The 16,466-nt window shown below is 52.0% G+C and overlaps 1 protein-coding gene across 2 annotated transcripts; it reads right to left on the reverse strand.

Moving 5' to 3' along the window:
- Window positions 1-767: 767 nt before the first annotated feature.
- Window positions 768-15,904, reverse strand: SEPTIN12 (septin 12). 2 transcript variants are annotated; one of them, XM_047713239.1, is made up of 10 exons: window positions 15,713-15,904; window positions 10,431-10,615; window positions 7,656-7,781; window positions 7,493-7,574; window positions 5,775-5,912; window positions 5,512-5,629; window positions 5,328-5,423; window positions 2,148-2,244; window positions 1,209-1,260; window positions 768-1,118 (listed from the first exon to the last, which is right to left on the reverse strand). In XM_047713239.1, the coding sequence occupies exons 2-10, from the start codon at window positions 10,591-10,593 to the stop codon at window positions 911-913; spliced, it is 1,080 nt and encodes a 359-aa protein (XP_047569195.1). In that variant the 5' UTR covers window positions 10,594-10,615; window positions 15,713-15,904; the 3' UTR covers window positions 768-910. The 2 variants fall into 2 exon arrangements, with proteins under 2 accessions (XP_047569195.1, XP_047569194.1); XM_047713238.1 differs by lacking the exon at window positions 15,713-15,904 and adding an exon at window positions 11,033-11,141.
- Window positions 15,905-16,466: the final 562 nt, after the last annotated feature.

Raw genomic sequence — 16,466 nt, forward strand, 5'->3', positions numbered from 1 at the left:
GTTCGTTCACTTAACAGCTGGGTCCCCACCAGCTGTCATGTCCAGGATGAAGCTGATATAGCTCTGTCCTTACAGACCTCCCAGCCTGAGAGGGAGACCGACCTGAAAACAAACCATGTGATACATGCAGAGCAGGCAGCCAGTAATCAGCCTGGGGAAGTCATGGAGGGCATTGTGGAGGAGGCAACTTCCAGTTCGTGGGATGGTTAGTTTTCAGTGTCTACTTACCCGGACCAAAGGATGGCCAGACAGCTGGCAAGATCTTATTTCTGGGTGCATTTGTGAGGGTGTCTCCAGAAGAGACTGGCATTTGATTTGGTAGACTGAGTAAAGAGGATTGCCCCTCCCCGCTGTGGGTGGGCATTACTCAACCTGTTGAGGGCTCTAAAGGAGCAAAAAGGCAGAGAAAGAATGGATTTCCTCCCCCTGCTTGAGCTGAGACAACAGTCTTCTCCTCATGCTGGTCTGCCTGGGCAGGGCAAAGAGGAAGACAGGAAGGGGAGTTTGGGGAAGATAGCTGAAGATGGGGACTTTTTAAGCATTTATGACGCAGGGTCCGGCCCTGTGCGGGGAAGGAGGGTTGGCAGACCACGGCAGAGCCTGATTTGGAACTTGGCTCTGGTTCTGGGGCAAAGGGGCTTGTGGTCCAAGGTACATGCTCCCAGGTCTTCAGGACTCCCCAAAGGGCCTGGGGTCTCATACCGTTATTTAAAAAAAAAAAGAAAAAGAAGAAGAACCATGCTTTTATCTGATGATAGCTCAAAGAAATCATCTACAGGATGTCTTTTGTTTTCCAAGCACAGCTTTTCATAAAAAGCAATGTCCACCTTTAATACATGCTCTAGTATATGGGCGTGTGTTGGGGGCTGCCGAGGACACTGGGAGCCCCGAGGCCTGGGCGCCCTGGTGCTCAGCACTCCTCGTCATCTTCAGAGTCATCCTGGGCCTGCTGGCGCACCTTCGATGTCTGGAGGGTAGCCGGGGGCCCCCCAGGGGTTGGGGTCAGGTTCACCCAACCAGGCCCACGAGGCAGCTGGTGGCTCTCATTCAGTCTGCAGACACGGTAGTTCTCATAGTGGACGTTGTGGGTGACGTCCTTTAGGTCTTGGAGGTGGGAGCTGAGAGATGGGCAGCGGTTCAGCCCAGGCCCTGCTACAGCTTCCCCCTGGGGTCCCCGCAGTCCCCCTGCCGGGCTCCCCGGTCCTCACCGGATGAGCAGATCTCTCAGGAGGGGAAACTCACAGTGCGCCAGGTTCTCCACTGCAAGACAGGACATGGAGCGCTGGCCCTGCCCTGCCTGCTCTGCCCTCAGTGCGTACTGAGTAATCGCCCGCTTTATGCTGTGTACCCCCATTATCCACTGCAACCCTTCCCCCACATTTCTCACTGTCTTATCCCACCTCCCATTCATTCGTTCATTCATTGCTTTGTTCCCCAGTGCCTGGTACTGGTGGTTCCTAAAAGAGTTGAATCAATGAATCCACTAACCGTTATTGTATCCTTAATAATTACTACATTACTACATTACATTATATACCATATATACAGTGTATATTACATCCTTTTAGTAATTATATTGGAAAATTGCAGGCTCAGGCCCTGGCTCCTCCTCCTTCACTTCCCAGTCTCCACCCCAGGGAGGCCTCCCTCTGCTCCCTCAGGCAGCCCTGTCTCCCACCCCACTTTGTCTCATCGTCTCATCAGCTCTATGAGGGCAAGAACCCTGCCAGTCCTCCTTTCATTGTATCCCCTCAGGAACCAAATATAGTCTGCCTGGCACGCAGTAGGCCCACAGTAAATTCTGGTGAGTGCCTAGGGTATCTTCTGGGTGCTGGCCATTGTGCAAAGCAGTGGCCTGGCCTGTCCCACCACCTTCCATGTGCAGATGTAGTTCATCTACTGCACCAAAGCAACTGGCTATGACGTTGATGTTGTCATCATGTCCACTTTACTGTGAGGAAACTGAGGCTCAGAGAGTCGGGGAACTTGCCCGAGGCCTCCCAGCTGCAAAGAGGGACTTGATCCCAGGTCTGTCTGTTTCCTGACTGTGGGCTTGCCCACTCTGGGCCCTGGGATAGGGGCTGAAGGTGCCAAAGGCAGTAGGATGACCCCCTCACCTACATTCTCTGCCAGTTCCCCGCACTGACCTTCAACGATGCCCCACTTGGTCTTCCGGCCCAGGACACACCTCCCATTCACCAGGTGCTCTCGGTCAGCCCCCACCACAGCAAAGGGGATCCGGTCCTGCAGGAGATTAAACAGAAGGGTTGGCCTTGCCTGGGAGGTGGGGAGAGAAGTCACTGTGGGAAAGGCACACTGTCCTCTGTAGAGAGAGAAAGTGGTAGAAGCAGCACAGAGATCTACAGGGCAAAAGACACGGGGCAGGGCGCCTGGGTGGCTCAGTGGGTTAAGCCTCTGCCTTCGGCTCAGGTCATGATCTCAGGGTCCTGGGATCGAGTCCCGCATCGGGCTCTCTGCTCAGTGAGGAGCCTGCTTCCTCCTCTCTCTCTCTCACTCTCTGCCTGCCTCTCTGCCTACTTGTCCTCTCTCTGTGAAATAAATAAAATCTTAAAAAAAAAAAAAAAGACACGGGGCATCTGGCTGGCTCGGTGGAGTCTGTAACTCTGGATCTGGGGGTTGGGGAGTTCAAGGCCCACATTGGGTGAACAAATAACTTAAAAATAAGATCTTAAAAAAAAAAAAAAGTCACCAGGTACAAAATCTCATCAATGGCTCGGTTTCCTCATCTGTCAAGGGGGAGTCAGAACAGCACATACACAGGCTTTGTGAATGTTTGGGAAGTTTACCCAAGGCCACAGTAATAACATAATCTTGCGGATGGCCCATCTCTTACCCGGGAAACAGGAGCTGCGACCATCTTCATCAGTTACCGTGAGGGTTAAAAGACACAGGTTTGTAACCCAGGGTTTGGCAACCTACAGTGAGCGACCCAGATTCAGCCACGCCTGTTTTTCCACGTGGAAAGTCTGTTGGCACGCGGCCCATCCAGTCATCTACTCCAGTCCAGGCTACTTTCCTGCTGCCATAGCAGACGGTGGGGGCTGTGCAGGGACGGCGTGGCCCACAGAGTCTAATACCTTTATCATGATCTCGGGCCCCTCACACACACAAAAAAAGACGTTTGGGGGTGCCTGGGTGGCTCAGTGGGTTAAGCCTCTGCCTTCAGCTCAGGTCATGATCTCAGGGTCCTGGGATGGAGCCCCACATTGGGCTCTCTGCTCGGCAGGAACCCTGCTTCCCCCTCTTGCTCTGCCTGCCTCTCTGCTACTTGTGATCTCTGTCAAATAAATAAATAAAATCTTAAAAAAAAAAATACGTTTCCCAAGCCCTGCTGAAAATTCTAGTTGTTCACTTGCTCGTGGTCAGAAGTGGAGAAGACTCGCATCCATAAACTGCAAAGTGCTGTCCAGGGCTTTGTTTTTTTATTTTTCCGAGAGTTAATTTGTAATGAGGAACAACACGGACGCTAACAGCAGCAAGCTATCTGTTGCACACTTATTAGGCACCAACCTGTGGCAAACCCTCAATGAATGTTTGGTGTCTGGGTGATTTACTGAGATGTCAGGTTTGTTCTTCTTGTACTTCCGGTTCCATTCCAGCTGTGGCCAGGCTGCTGCCTTCACTGGCCTTGGGGCAGAAACCAGATTGTGGTGGAGGTCGAGGCTCTCTTAGTGTTTCAGAGGAACTCCTGTTCATTGGAATGTATGGGGACACTGGGTACCAGCTGGGAAGGAGGGCCTCCATGTGCAGATGTGCGGGTTGTTTACTGTACAAAGGCAACTGGCCTTGAGACTGTGTAGGACCGCTGCCCTGCAGGCTAGATAGGGTCCCCTGGGGAGGGAGTCAAGTCTAGGGTGATGGATGATGGATGATGAATCCCAGGCCTTACCAGGGTCCTTTGAACGATCCAGACAGACAGACATTAGATGCACCGCAAGGACAGCAAGGTGGGGGTTTGGAGTCCTAATTCACTTGATTTGGGGAAAAAGAAGATATTAGCTACTCTCCCCCTCCCCCCGCTCCTTTTTTGGAACAGCTTTACTGAGATAGAATTCCTGTACCATAAAATTCACCCTCTTAAAGGTTCAGCATCTTTACAGGTACAGTTCACAAGACTGTGCCCCCATCCCTACCATCTAATTCCAGAGCACTTGCACTGCGCTGAAATGAAACCCTACTCCCATTAGCAGTCACTCCCCATTCCCCTCCCAACCCCCACCCCCTGGCAACAACCACTAACCTACTTTCTGTCTTTGTGGGATTTCTCTGTTCGGGACATTTTGGAACGGAGTCCCGTCATGTTTATCCTTTTGTGGTCTTGCTCCTTCCAGTTAGTTTTGTGCTTTCCTGGTCTATCCACGTTGTGCGAGGTTTTCTTTTCTTTTTAAGTCTGAAGAATATTCCATTGTGTGAACACACCACGTGTGCTTCTCCGTTCATAAGTAAGACACGTGCATTATGTCCACTCTTGGCCTATGGCAAGTGTTTCCGTCAGGAACATCCGTGTACACGTTTTTATGTGAACATAGGTTTTCATTTTCTCTCCAGAGTGGGACTGCCGCTGGGTACTCTGCTAACTTAGAGTTTAACCTTTGGAGGGACTGCCACATTATGTTCTGTTTGGCCTTCCCGCCAGCGCCAGCGGCGTGTGCAAGTTCAACTTGTCCACATCCTCACCAGCACTCGGGATTGCCTGTCGTTTTTGATCGCGGACGGCTTAGTGGGTGTGAAGTGGTATCTTGTGGTTTTGATTTGCGTTTCCCTTATGACAGGTGTTACCGAACAGACATCTCTTCGTGTGCCTCTCAGCCATCTGTTCAAATTCTTTGGGGGAATGTCCGTTCAAAACCTTTGCCTAGGGGTGCCCGGGTGGCTCAGTCGGTGAAGCAACCAACTCTTGATCTCAGCTCAGGCCTTGATCTCAGGGTTGTGAGTTCAAGCCCTGCATCGGGCTCCACACTGGGTGTGGAGCCTACATAAAAAAACAAAAAACAAAAAACTTTTGCCCATTTCTAAAGTGGGTATTTATCTTATACTGTTGATTTGTAAGAGTTCTTTACAAGTCCCTATCACATACATCATTTGCAAGCATTTTCTCCCGTTCTGTGGGTGGTTGCTATGACCCATTTCTTGGTCACCTTTTGAGTCTGTGGATATATGGACGTTCAGACCTGCTAGGAGTATGTGCCTCCCCGCCCAGCCCTGAGCTGTAGAGAGAGATGAATCTGCACATGGGAAGGATGAGTGGAAAGAAAATCACCCAGTCTTGGTCATGCCAGCCTGCCCACCCTGTCAGGGCCTCCTACCCGGATCTTGCTGTTGAGGATCCTGTCATTGATGTCCTCATCGAAGCATTTCTGCGGGTACACCTCGATGCAGTGGGTCCTCAGGTTGTGCTGGATCTGGGGATGCAGGTGACCTCATCTCATCCTGTGTACTCTGCCTCCTCCTTGCCCCCACCGACCCCATCACCCTGGATGCCCAGATCACCCTGCGCCTGAAGCTCTCTCGCTCCTCAATGGTCAGGCTGTCAGCCCGGGCAATCACGGGCACCACGTTCACGGTCTGGGACAGCCGCTGTAGGAACTCAATGTCCAGGGGCCGCAGGCTGCTCCAGTGGGGGTGATGGCAGTGATGAGTATGAGTGGGGGTGGCAGCCCCCAGCCCACCCCAGGGACTCTTTTTCCTCCACCTCCTCCTCCTCCTCTCCGTCCTGGGCAGGGGCCCTCCCCCAGCAGGCCCAACGACCTCACCAGTGCCCCGTGGGTGGCACGAAGTACACGCAGCAGTGCACCCGGGTGTCGGGGATATGACGCTGGCGGGTGATGAGGATCTCCTCCTGCAGATACTGCTCATACTGTTGGTTGATGTAGCCGAGGATGGGGTCCCAGCTGGGGCCGCAGACAGACTAATCTCAGAGCCCTGCCCCTGGAAGCCCCACCCCATTCCCCTGCTAGGAAGCCCAATGGCCCTGGTCAGCCCAGGACGCAGGACTTTCAGTCCTGTACAACCCAAGGCCCTTGGTTACCCAGGTACCCTCCTCCTACTCCCTGGAATCATCAGAGAGGCCCCCTGCCATGCTCAAGCTGGGGCCTCAGCTTCTCTGCTCCTGAAATGGGGACAATATGAGCACTTACACTTTGCAGGGTGTGATACTGAAAGAGCTAAATTGTCACAGCCCAGTTCATTGCCACAAGGATCTCCTTGTGTCCTCTCCCTTTGTCCCTTCTGCCCTGGTTGGGCTATTGTCAACACAGAACCCCAAAGATCCTTTTACGAATAGGAGTGGGAGCATATCCCTTTTCTGTCCACCCTGCAGTGGCTCAAGGATAGCCAAACGCCTTACATTGCACTAGCAGGCCCCACGCCATCCCACTGCAGTTTCCTGCCTGCCCTCTCCTCCTCCTCGCCCTGCCACTCACAAACCGCCAGCTATACCAGCCTTCTGGCAACAAACCCACCACAGGGCCTGTGCAAGTGCCACTGTGCCTTGAACACTCTCCCCCGTGTTAGCACACGGCTCGTTCTCGCATCTCCTGGCAGTCTACCGTGTTTCATTATCCGGGAGGCCTTGCTTGATCATTCTGCTTAAAACTGCAATTCTCTGACTGCTCCTGACCCTTTCCACTTTCAGAGCTGTCCTGCCTGGATGACAGAGCTGAGGCTCACCCCGTGTATAACTGATTTACTGTGCTCACTGCCCCACTGCTCCACGACAATGTAAATTTCAGGTTGAAGAAGATGTTCATCTGTTTTGTTCATTGCCGTGTCCCTGAGTCTAGAACAGACCTGGCACACAGGACGTGCTCTCCGAGGCACCCTGTGCAGGCCTGGCTTCTCAGGAGCACAGAAGGAGCAGTCTCACCATCTCTGCTTCAGAGGGCCTGCACTTGGCTGAATGTTGTGTAGTGGTGGTTTTATGATTCTTCATACTTTTTTGAACAAGGAGCCCCACATTTTCATCTCACTGGGTCCCCCAGATTATGTAGCCAGTACTGAGTGTGTGTGTGTGTGTGTGTGTGTGTGCGTGTGTGTGTGTGTGACCAACCACTGTCACGGGGTTGGGGTCTCATCGAGAGCTTAGAAGCACTCTGCAAGGTGGGTGTCAACATCCCCAAGTGACAAAGAAGGAAACTGAGGCATGGAGAGCTTCCATGAGCAGTTCCAGGTTACATGGCTGGAAAGTGGTCTAACCTGGCAGTTCTGGTGGTGTGGGCTTCTAACCACTGCTATACCATAACCCTGACTGAGCTACTATTTTGTATGCTAGCCAGCAAGCTCTGACATTTCTGTACTTAACTCCCTTCAGTCTTGGAGGGATGGTTGCACACACCCATTATACAGACAAACAAACTGAGACTCAACGATGCCACAGCCAGGTTAGGTTGCTTCAGGGCTCGGCTGTTTCCCAGAGACCAGAGGGGCAGGGGCAGAGACCGCCAGGGCTCGGCCCCCACTCCCGAGGACTCACCACTTGTCATTGTTGATCTGGTCCCCGAAGCCGGGAGTGTCGGTCACGGTCAGCTTGAGCTTCACGCCCTTCTCCTCGATGACTGTGTGGGGAGAACAGAGTGGAGCAAGACTGGCGGGGGTAGAGTGGAGCAGGGTGGGGAGGAGGGTGGGGGGCCACTCACTGTGTGTCACCGACTGCAGCTTCAGCGTCTGGGGTATAGGCGTCTCCAGGTCCAGCGCGGTGGACTTCCATATCTTGGACTTGAAGAGGGTGTTCACCATTGTGGACTTGCCCAGCCCGCTCTGCCCTGGGGGTAACCGGGGGACAGCAATGATGGTGGACTTTGAGGCAGTGCTTCTCAGGCTCTTAAATAGTTTTAGAAAGTGAACTGTTTTGTAAGCATAACATACAGAGGAGTGGGTAGTATCGTCAGGGTCCCCCTCAATGTTAACCCCCCTTCTTATTGAGGCAAAATTCATACGATAAAAAAAAAAAGAACCATTAGTCACTTAAAGTGAATAATTCAGTGGTATTTAGTACATTCCCAGTGTTGTGCACCCATCACCTCTGTCTAGCTCCTGTGAAAAATAACCTGCGTCGTGGGGCTTAACCGACTGAGCCACCCAGTCGACCCCCGGAAATGTGGTGTTAACTCGTAGGTCAGGGATTTTCTGGCCAACATCAATGAGGTTTGGTCACATGGGGCTCTCCATCCCCCAAAGGAAAGGGAGGTAAACCACCTGGGACCCTGGCTTGTCCCCTAAGAGAAAGCAGCCTTGCCTGGAACAATCCTTTCCTTTTGCTAATTTTCCTTGCACCGCCCCCTCCGCATTTCTTATAAAAACCTTCCAGAACAACAATGACACAACAACAGCCCCAAAGCCTTACAGCACAGCCCCGTGGAGCTCCCCTCTACTTGTTGGATGGGATGCTGCCCTACTCATGAACCATGTAATAAAGCCAGTTAGACCTTCCAACTGACTAGGTTGAATTTAAACATTTTTCTTTATTTGAAGTAGGCTCTGGGGTGCCTGGGTGGCTCAGTGGGTTAAGCCTCTGCCTTTGGCTCAGGTCATGATCCCAGGGTCCTGGGATCAAGCCCTGCATCAGGCTCTCTGCTCGGCAGGGAGCCTGCTTCCTCCTCTTTCTCTCTCTCTCTGCCTGCCTCTCTGCCTACTTGTGATCTCTGTCAAATAAATAAATAAAATCTTAAAAAAAAAAAAAGAAATATTTGAAGTAGGTTGAAGTAGGCTCCATGCCCAGCATGGAGTCCAATGTGGGGCTTGAACTCATGACCTTGAGATCAAGACCTGAGCTGAGATCAAGAGTTGGACACATGACCAACTGTGCCACCCAGGCATCCCTGAATTTTGTGTTTGTTTTTTTGTTTTTTAACATAAACAAACACTTGCAAAAAAATTTGCAAAAAAACCCTAAAACAAATCATTTGTATTGCTCCCCAAGAAACCCTACAGTCATTGGCAGTCCCTCCCTGTTCCCCCCCCATGGTCACCCTTGGCAACCACGAATCTGCTTTCTGTCTCTGTGAATTTACCTATTCTGGTCATTTCCTACAAATGGAATCATGCAATATTTGTCCTTTTGTGTTTGGCTTCTTCCCCTAAATATCCCATTTTCAGGGTTCATCCATGTCATACCAGCTGTGGGGCCTTTGTTCTTTCCCATGGCTGAATAATGTTCCATCACAGGAACGGACCACATTGTGTTTATCCATTCAAGCTGATGGGCAGTTTAACACATTTCACAAATTGAACAGCTCATGGAAGTAGAGATGGAGCACACAGCTCCCCACAAGCCCACTCACGCCCCATCTCAGTAGCTATAAGCCCCAAGACCCCAGGGACAACTGCTTACTGCCCTGACTTTCGACAGCGGGGCGCGGTTCTGCTTCCCCTTGTCTTAGGGAATCACACAGTGTGTGCTCTCCTGCCTGGCTCCTTTCGCTTGATGCTATTTGGTGAGATATACCCAGACTGTCTGTTGTTGTAGACAGTCCATTCTCCCTGCTCTGGGGGCTTCTCAAACTCTGCGGACCACACCTTGCAGGAGGGAGCACCTTGCTTCACAAGGACACACCTTTGTGTAGCTAATGGACATGGTCCTTAGGGATGAGCTATCCTATCTGGGAGTCACACTTGGCTTCTGCCGCCAGCAATACGGCAAAACAGAATTGAGCTGTGTGATCCGCGGCAAATGCAAACCAGATTTTGCAGCCCTGGGTTTGCCAAAAAGAATGCAAAATGTCTCATGGATCATTTATTATGTGAATTACATGTCAGGTCACGATAGCGTTTTGGAATAGTCTGGGTTACATAAAATAAGTGGTTATAATTGATTTCTCCTGTTTCTCTTCACTTCTTTAAAGGTAGCTACCAGAAATTTAAAAAATGATGGTACATAGCTCATGTTATAGTTCTATTGGACAGCAGTGCTTTAGAATAGTACTCTTCATGGGTGCTACATGCTCCAACCTTTTATGTTCTGTTGTAGCTTGTTTTGTTAAAATTGTAGTTTTGGCCTACAAAATCAATTTTGCATATATAAAAAGGCAGTTCCGGAGAACCTCCTGAACGCCAGGCCCTGTGCTAAGCCGGATGAGGAAAGGGGGCAGAGAGGGGTCGGGGACAGTGCACAAGCTCACCCACTGGTAGGTGTTAAGGTCTGGGACCAGGATCTGGGTCTAGGTGTTCACCACTTCCTGCCACAGCCTCCCCTTTCATTGCTCGGTTTGGGTTTGACTGGGGCTTTCTGGGTAATTCTTGTCTTTTAATGCCTCAGGGTTTCTAGATCTTCAACTATGACACCCGGTAAGAGGGACCATCATCAGGCCCTTTACGGATAGGGAGACTGATGCTCAGAGAGGTGAAGTGATGTGCCCAGGGCCCAAAAGGTTGCACTCATTGGTCTGTCCTGTGAGTCCCCGCCCCTCACTCACCCACTACCATGATGTTGAACTCAAACCCCATCTTCATGGCCTTGATCTTCAGTTGGTCCAGCACGGCATCAATGCCCACGTAGCCAAGCATCTCGCAGGGTAGGGTCCTGGGGCTGGAGGGTCTCGATGAGCAGGGGGAGGGGGACTGCCTCATGGGTTCCATGGGGCCAAGGACACAGCAATGCCTGTCATCCAGGTGGGTGGGAAGAAGGGGGTCACTGGGGCCCCAGAGGGGGACCCCTGAATTCTCATTTCTGGACTCTGGCTCCTGAGCTCTGTTGCCAGGCACCCCCCACACATGATACCCCGTAATCTACCCATCCTCCACATCTGCTTGGCTCAAGGGCCTTGGGGTGAGGTTCCTGGAGGAGCTGCCTTTCAGGGGGAGGCTGAACCCTTCCCTGAGATGCACAAGCCCATGAATCTGTTCCTCTCCCACCAACCCCCTCCCCCAGCTTCTTCCCGCCCCCACCCATGGTCCAGGCAGGATGCGTGCTCGGCTACTCCCCACCACCTCCTGCAGAATGTGACCAGCCTGGCAAAGCCCAGGGTCTGGACCCGTGGGGACAGAGAGAAAGCAAGAAGCAGCTTTTGTGTGGCACCTGATCACCTTGGGACTCTGAGGGAGCTTCAGGGGGCTGTTCTGTCCTGGCAGACCCTGGTTGAGTGTGGTGAGGGAGACGGGACAGGGTGACAGTTAACTGAAGAATCTGAGCTCCACCCCTTTCCCCTCAAGGGAGTGGGGGGTGGGGGGCTCCTCTACAGCAGGGAGCTGAAGGCAGGGACAGGTAAGATCCTCCAAGGTCCTTTCTGAAAACTACCCTAAATCCTTACTGCGACACCCCCCTCCTGTTACATAGACAGAGCCCAGGGCCTCTGGGCAGTTCCCTCACCCAAGGTCACCTAACTGGGCTAAGCGGGCTTCAGCTGGTCCCTCTGACTTCCAAATTCATATCCCTTAACCCCTCTGCTGGGAAAAGCCAACCTGTGATCCATAGCCGGAAAGCAGAACATCTGTGTGTCCTCTTCGGTCTGTCCACTGCTGGTGCTAGCACTGAAAATCCAAAGACTGATGTAGGAAACAGTCGCCCCAAACGTAGTCTGTGCATATGTTGCTCTGGGGGCCCTCTGGAGCCGGCGCTGTTACTCCCTCCAGTTTACAGAGAGGGTCTGAACCAGGTGTTCAAGGTCACCTAGTGAGGAAGTGGTAGGGTGGGTGGGATCTGAGTCCATGTTCTCACCTTCTAACGCCTCTTTTCTTGTTCACAGGAACATCTAGAATTCCAGTGTGTCTTCGAGAATGAAAGCGCTGGTGATTCTGGCCCAGCCCACAGCTGATGAGCTGCCCTCTGTAGCTGGGCCACGAACTCTTAGTTTGCCGTAGTCCTCACCCCTCCCTAAAGTGTCCCTGATAAGATGTTTCTTATACCAAATCCACCTGGCTCAGTTCTTTCCCACCTGTTTCCTGGCGTGTGAGCAGTCCTCGGTGGTGCTGGCAAACATCTTCTCTGAAAGCCTGCGCGTCATAACATCTCTATGGCATGTACCCTTCAGCCCCGTTGTCTGAGCGGGAAAGCAGCCACGGACAGGCAAAGGGTGTGGCTGTGTGGCCTTAAAAGTATTTACAAAAGCAGGAAGCGGCCTGCTGACCCTGCTCTGCCTACGGGAACTCACCAAGTCTGCCCCAGTCCAACTCACCTCCACTGTCCTGAGCCCCAGCTAGCTTCTGTCCCTTTGTACCCAGACCCTTCTGCTCTCCCACCTTCTACACATCTATAAGGCAGAGGCTCAAACTTCAACTTCACGACTTGAGGCTGGGCAGGGCCTGTGGCGGGAGGACTGGGCAGAACCTGGCCTGGAGCAGAGAAATCTCTCAAGCCATCAGTCCCCAGCTCTGGAGGGATACAGGAGCCTGGCTTCCTCCTCAAAGCAAATGAGAATGTTATGTGTGGACAACTGAACAGTACTGGGGACTGCTGGACTGGCCCTGAGCAGGAGGAGATCTGGCCTCTGGAAATGTCCCTTAAGGAAGTAAGCCACTCTGGAGAGAACACCCCTCCCCCTGCCAAAAAATCACATGTGAGTGGCAGCAGGGTTCTGAACAATTTGTGTTGGGGAGCAAGGCTCAGTGGGTGGCCACTCTCACTGCAAGGGAGATGATCAGGTTTGCGGAAAGCAGCAGTCACCTGCAAGGTGTCCTTGGCTATGCGGACTGCGAAAAGCCCAGGGTAAAGTGATCTGAGCAGTGTGAGCCTGGCCACTGAGCCCAGAGGTATACGAAGAACAGAAGACTGGGGGGGAATCACACCCACTATTTGGGTGAGTACCACACGGCCATCTAGTGTGTGTTTCTAGAGCGTCTCATCGGGCTAAGAAGTGTTAATGCAGATTATTCCGTTAAATCTTAAGACTAGAAGGGGGATGCTAAGTATACACCCATTTTACAGAAAAGGATACTGAGGCAAAGAAGATCAGGGATTGTGCCCCAAGGTCACACACCGGTGGGCAGTAAGGGCTGGGAGCAGGATCCAAGTCTAACCCACGTGAAATATGTCCTGCCACATGACCCCCTCCGTCATTGCTCTGCTTGGGTCTGGGGGCTCTCATGGGTTTTTTTTTTTTTTTTTAAAGATTTTATTTATTTATTTGTCAGAGAGAGAGCAGGAGAGAGAGCAAGCACAGGCAGACAGAATGGCAGGCAGAGGCAGAGGGAGAAGCAGGCTCCCTGATGAGCAAGGAGCCCGATGTGGGACTCGATCCCAGGACGCTGGGATCACGACCTGAGCCGAAGGCAGCTGCTTAACCAACTGAGCCACCCAGGCGTCCCGGTTTTTTGTTTTTTAACAGCTTAGAATGTCCCAGATTTTCTTTAATGAAAAGGTCTTACCTCCCCACCCCCACCATGGGGAGGTCGTACTTTCATAATGGGAATGAAAAACAAGAAACAAGGGTCTGGATGGGAAGTCTAAGGGTCAGTGGGGAGAGGAGTGGACAGAAGGCCTCTTGCCCACCCAGCCCGGCCAAATGGTGGGGAGACAGGGGCCACAGCTGCGGACCCCAGGGAGCAGGGGCAGAGGAGAGAATCTGAAGCAGATTCTATACTAAGCACAGAGCCCGAGGCAGGGCATGGAGCTCACTTTGGGGCTCAATCTCACAACCCTGAGATTATGACTTGAGTTGAAATCAAGAGTCAGATGATCAACCAAATGAGCCACCCAAGAGCCCCAGTGCTTCCCTCTTTTTAAAAATTGAGGTAGGGCGCCTGGGTGGCTCAGTGGGTTAAAGCCTCTGCCTTTAGCTCAGGTCATGATCCCAGGGTCCTGGGATCGAGCCCCACATCGGGCTTTCTGCTCGGCGGGGAGCCTGCTTCCTCCTCTCTCTGGCTGCCTCTCTGCCTACTTGTGATCTCTGTCTGTCAAATAAATAAATAAAATCTCCCTCTCCCGCTCTCCCTGCTTGTGTTCCTTCTCTCCCTGTCTCCCTCTCTGTTAAATAAATAAACAAAATCTTAAAAAAAAATTTGAGGTAAAGGGGCTCTTGGCTGGCTCAGTCAATAAAGTGTGCAACTCTTGGGCTCGGGCTGTGAATTCAACCCCATGTCGGGTGTAGAGCCTACTTAAAAATAAGTAAGTAGGGGCATCTGGGTGGCTCAGTGGGTTAAGCCTCTGCCTTTGGCTCAGGTCATGATTTCAGAGTCCTGGGATTGTGCCCCGAGTCGGGCTCTCTGCTCGGCGAGGAGACTTGCTTCCCTCTCTCTGCTTACTTGTGATCTCTCTCTGTTAATAAATAAATAAAATCGTTTTTAAAAAAATAAGTAAATAGGTAAAATTCACATAAAATTAAACATTATCTGTTCTTTTTTAAAAAAATATTTTATTTATTTATTGACACAGAGAGAGAGATCACAAGTAGGCAGAGCAGCAGGTGGAGTGGGGGAGGATCCCTGCTGAGCAGAGAGCCTGATGCGGGACTCAATCCCAGGACCCTGAGACCATGACTTGAGGCAAAGGCAGAGGCTTAACCCACTGAGCCACCCAGGCACCCCTATCTGTTCTTTTTTTAAAAGATTTATTTACAGAGTACCTGGGTGTCTCAGTCCTTAAACGTCTGTCTTGGGCTCAGATCATGGTCCTGGGGTCCTGGGATTGAGCCCTGCATCGGGCTCCCTGCTCTGCGGGAAGCCTGCTTCTCCCTCTCCCACTCCTCTTGCCTGTTTCCCTCTCTTATTGTCTCTCTCTCTGTCAAATAAATAAAATTTTTTAAAAAAGATTTATTTAAGTATTAGAGAGAGACAGTGGGGTGGGGGAGGATCACAGGGAGAGAATCTTCAAGGAGATTCCCTGCTGAGCACAGACCCCAACTTGGGGCTCAATCCCAGGACCCCAAGATCATGCCTTGAACCAAAACCAAGAAGTCGGATGCTCGACCGACTGAGCCACTCAGGCACCCCCTCCCCCACCGTTATCCGTTCTTTCTTTCAAGCAGATAAGTGGCAGACCAGAATTGAGTGCATTCACAATGTCATAATGCCACCACCCCTGTCCTGTTCCTGGACATGTTCATCACCCTAAAGGACATGCCATCAGCACTAAACACTCCCTCCCTTCCCCACCCCACCCCCGAGTTCCCCAGACCCTGGCTAGCGCTAGTCCTTGGATGTGCCTGTTCTGGACGTCTCCCGGAAACAGAACCCCACTCTGTGTGGCCCTTTGAGTCTGGCTTCTCTCACCGTGTGGCAGGTCTTTGAGGGGCATCCGTTTTGTGGCAGGTGTTAGGACTTCATTTTTCTGTGTGGCTGAGGAAGGGCCCAGTATGGACAGATCACGTGGGCTGTTCCCACCTTTTGGCTCTCGGGATGAGTGCCGCTGTGAACATTTGTGCCCAAGTCTTTGAGAACCTGTTTGCAGTTGTCTTGGGTCTATACCTGGGAGCGGAATAGCTGGGCGTTTGCTATCACCAGCACGTGACCTTTTGAGGCACTACCTGACTGCTTTCCACAGTGGCCACAGCCCTGCCTCTCCTTTGGCAATAACACTCTGCTTGCTTCAAAATGACCCTGCCTCTTGCAACAGGGCTCAGAGACGTCGGAATGGGATGGAGGGATTGTAGGGACCCAGGGCAGGAGACCCTAGAATATGGCGGTCAAGGGCTCTGGGGTCTGAGTGCCTGGGTCCCAGTTCTGGCTTCTCTGCTCACTCTGGGTACGGCCGGCAGGATCATGCCCCCGCCAAAGAGGTTTTCATCCTAATCCTTGGAACCTCGGAGCAAATATGTTAACTTACCCGGCAGAAGGGACTTTGCAGACGATATTCTGATCGTGAGGTCATCCTGTGGGCCGATGTCATCACAGGGGTCCTCGTCAAAGGGAGGTCAGAAGGGTCAGGGCCGGAGAAAATGAGGATGGAAGCAGAGACTACCTGCTAGGAGCTAGCAAAAGCAAGGAACAGATTGTCTTCTAGAGCTTTCAGAAGGAACACAGCCCCGCTGTTGTTTCAGACTCTGACCTCCAGAACCGTGAGGCAATAAATTTGGATTGTTTGAAGCCGCTAAGTGCAGGGGTGATATGTTCTGGTGGCAACAGGAAATGGGTACATCAGGTGTGTGACTTGAGCTGGTTGCTAGACTTCTCCAGGTGGCGCCTTTCCTATCTGTGTGTGGGGAGAATGGGAATAGCCCGTTCAGGATTGCTGCAAGGACACATCTGGTAGTGGGTGTCGGGTGGTCTGGTTGGTCCGGAGCCTGACACTAGCTGAGATGTTGTCCCCTGCTAGACCACAAGCCCCAGAAACTGTATCCACCTGGGGCATGGCCGACCTCAAGTGCTGAGCAGTCCTGGCCCCTTGGTGGGCCTGGATCCATGTGTGCTGAAGGAAGGAGAGTGAGAGCTGCCTTTGTGGTCAGCATCAGGCCCCCAGGTCCCCAAGTCCCGGGGAAAGAGCTTGTTTGAGAGGACAAGCATCTTCTTGTAAGGATTGACCTGAAGATGAGGATACAGCAAACAAGGACACAGAAGACTCCTAGTACGATGCCGGCAAA

The sequence above is a fragment of the Lutra lutra genome, chromosome 18, assembly GCF_902655055.1.
Source record: "Lutra lutra chromosome 18, mLutLut1.2, whole genome shotgun sequence".
Classification (NCBI taxonomy): Eukaryota; Metazoa; Chordata; class Mammalia; order Carnivora; family Mustelidae; genus Lutra; species Lutra lutra.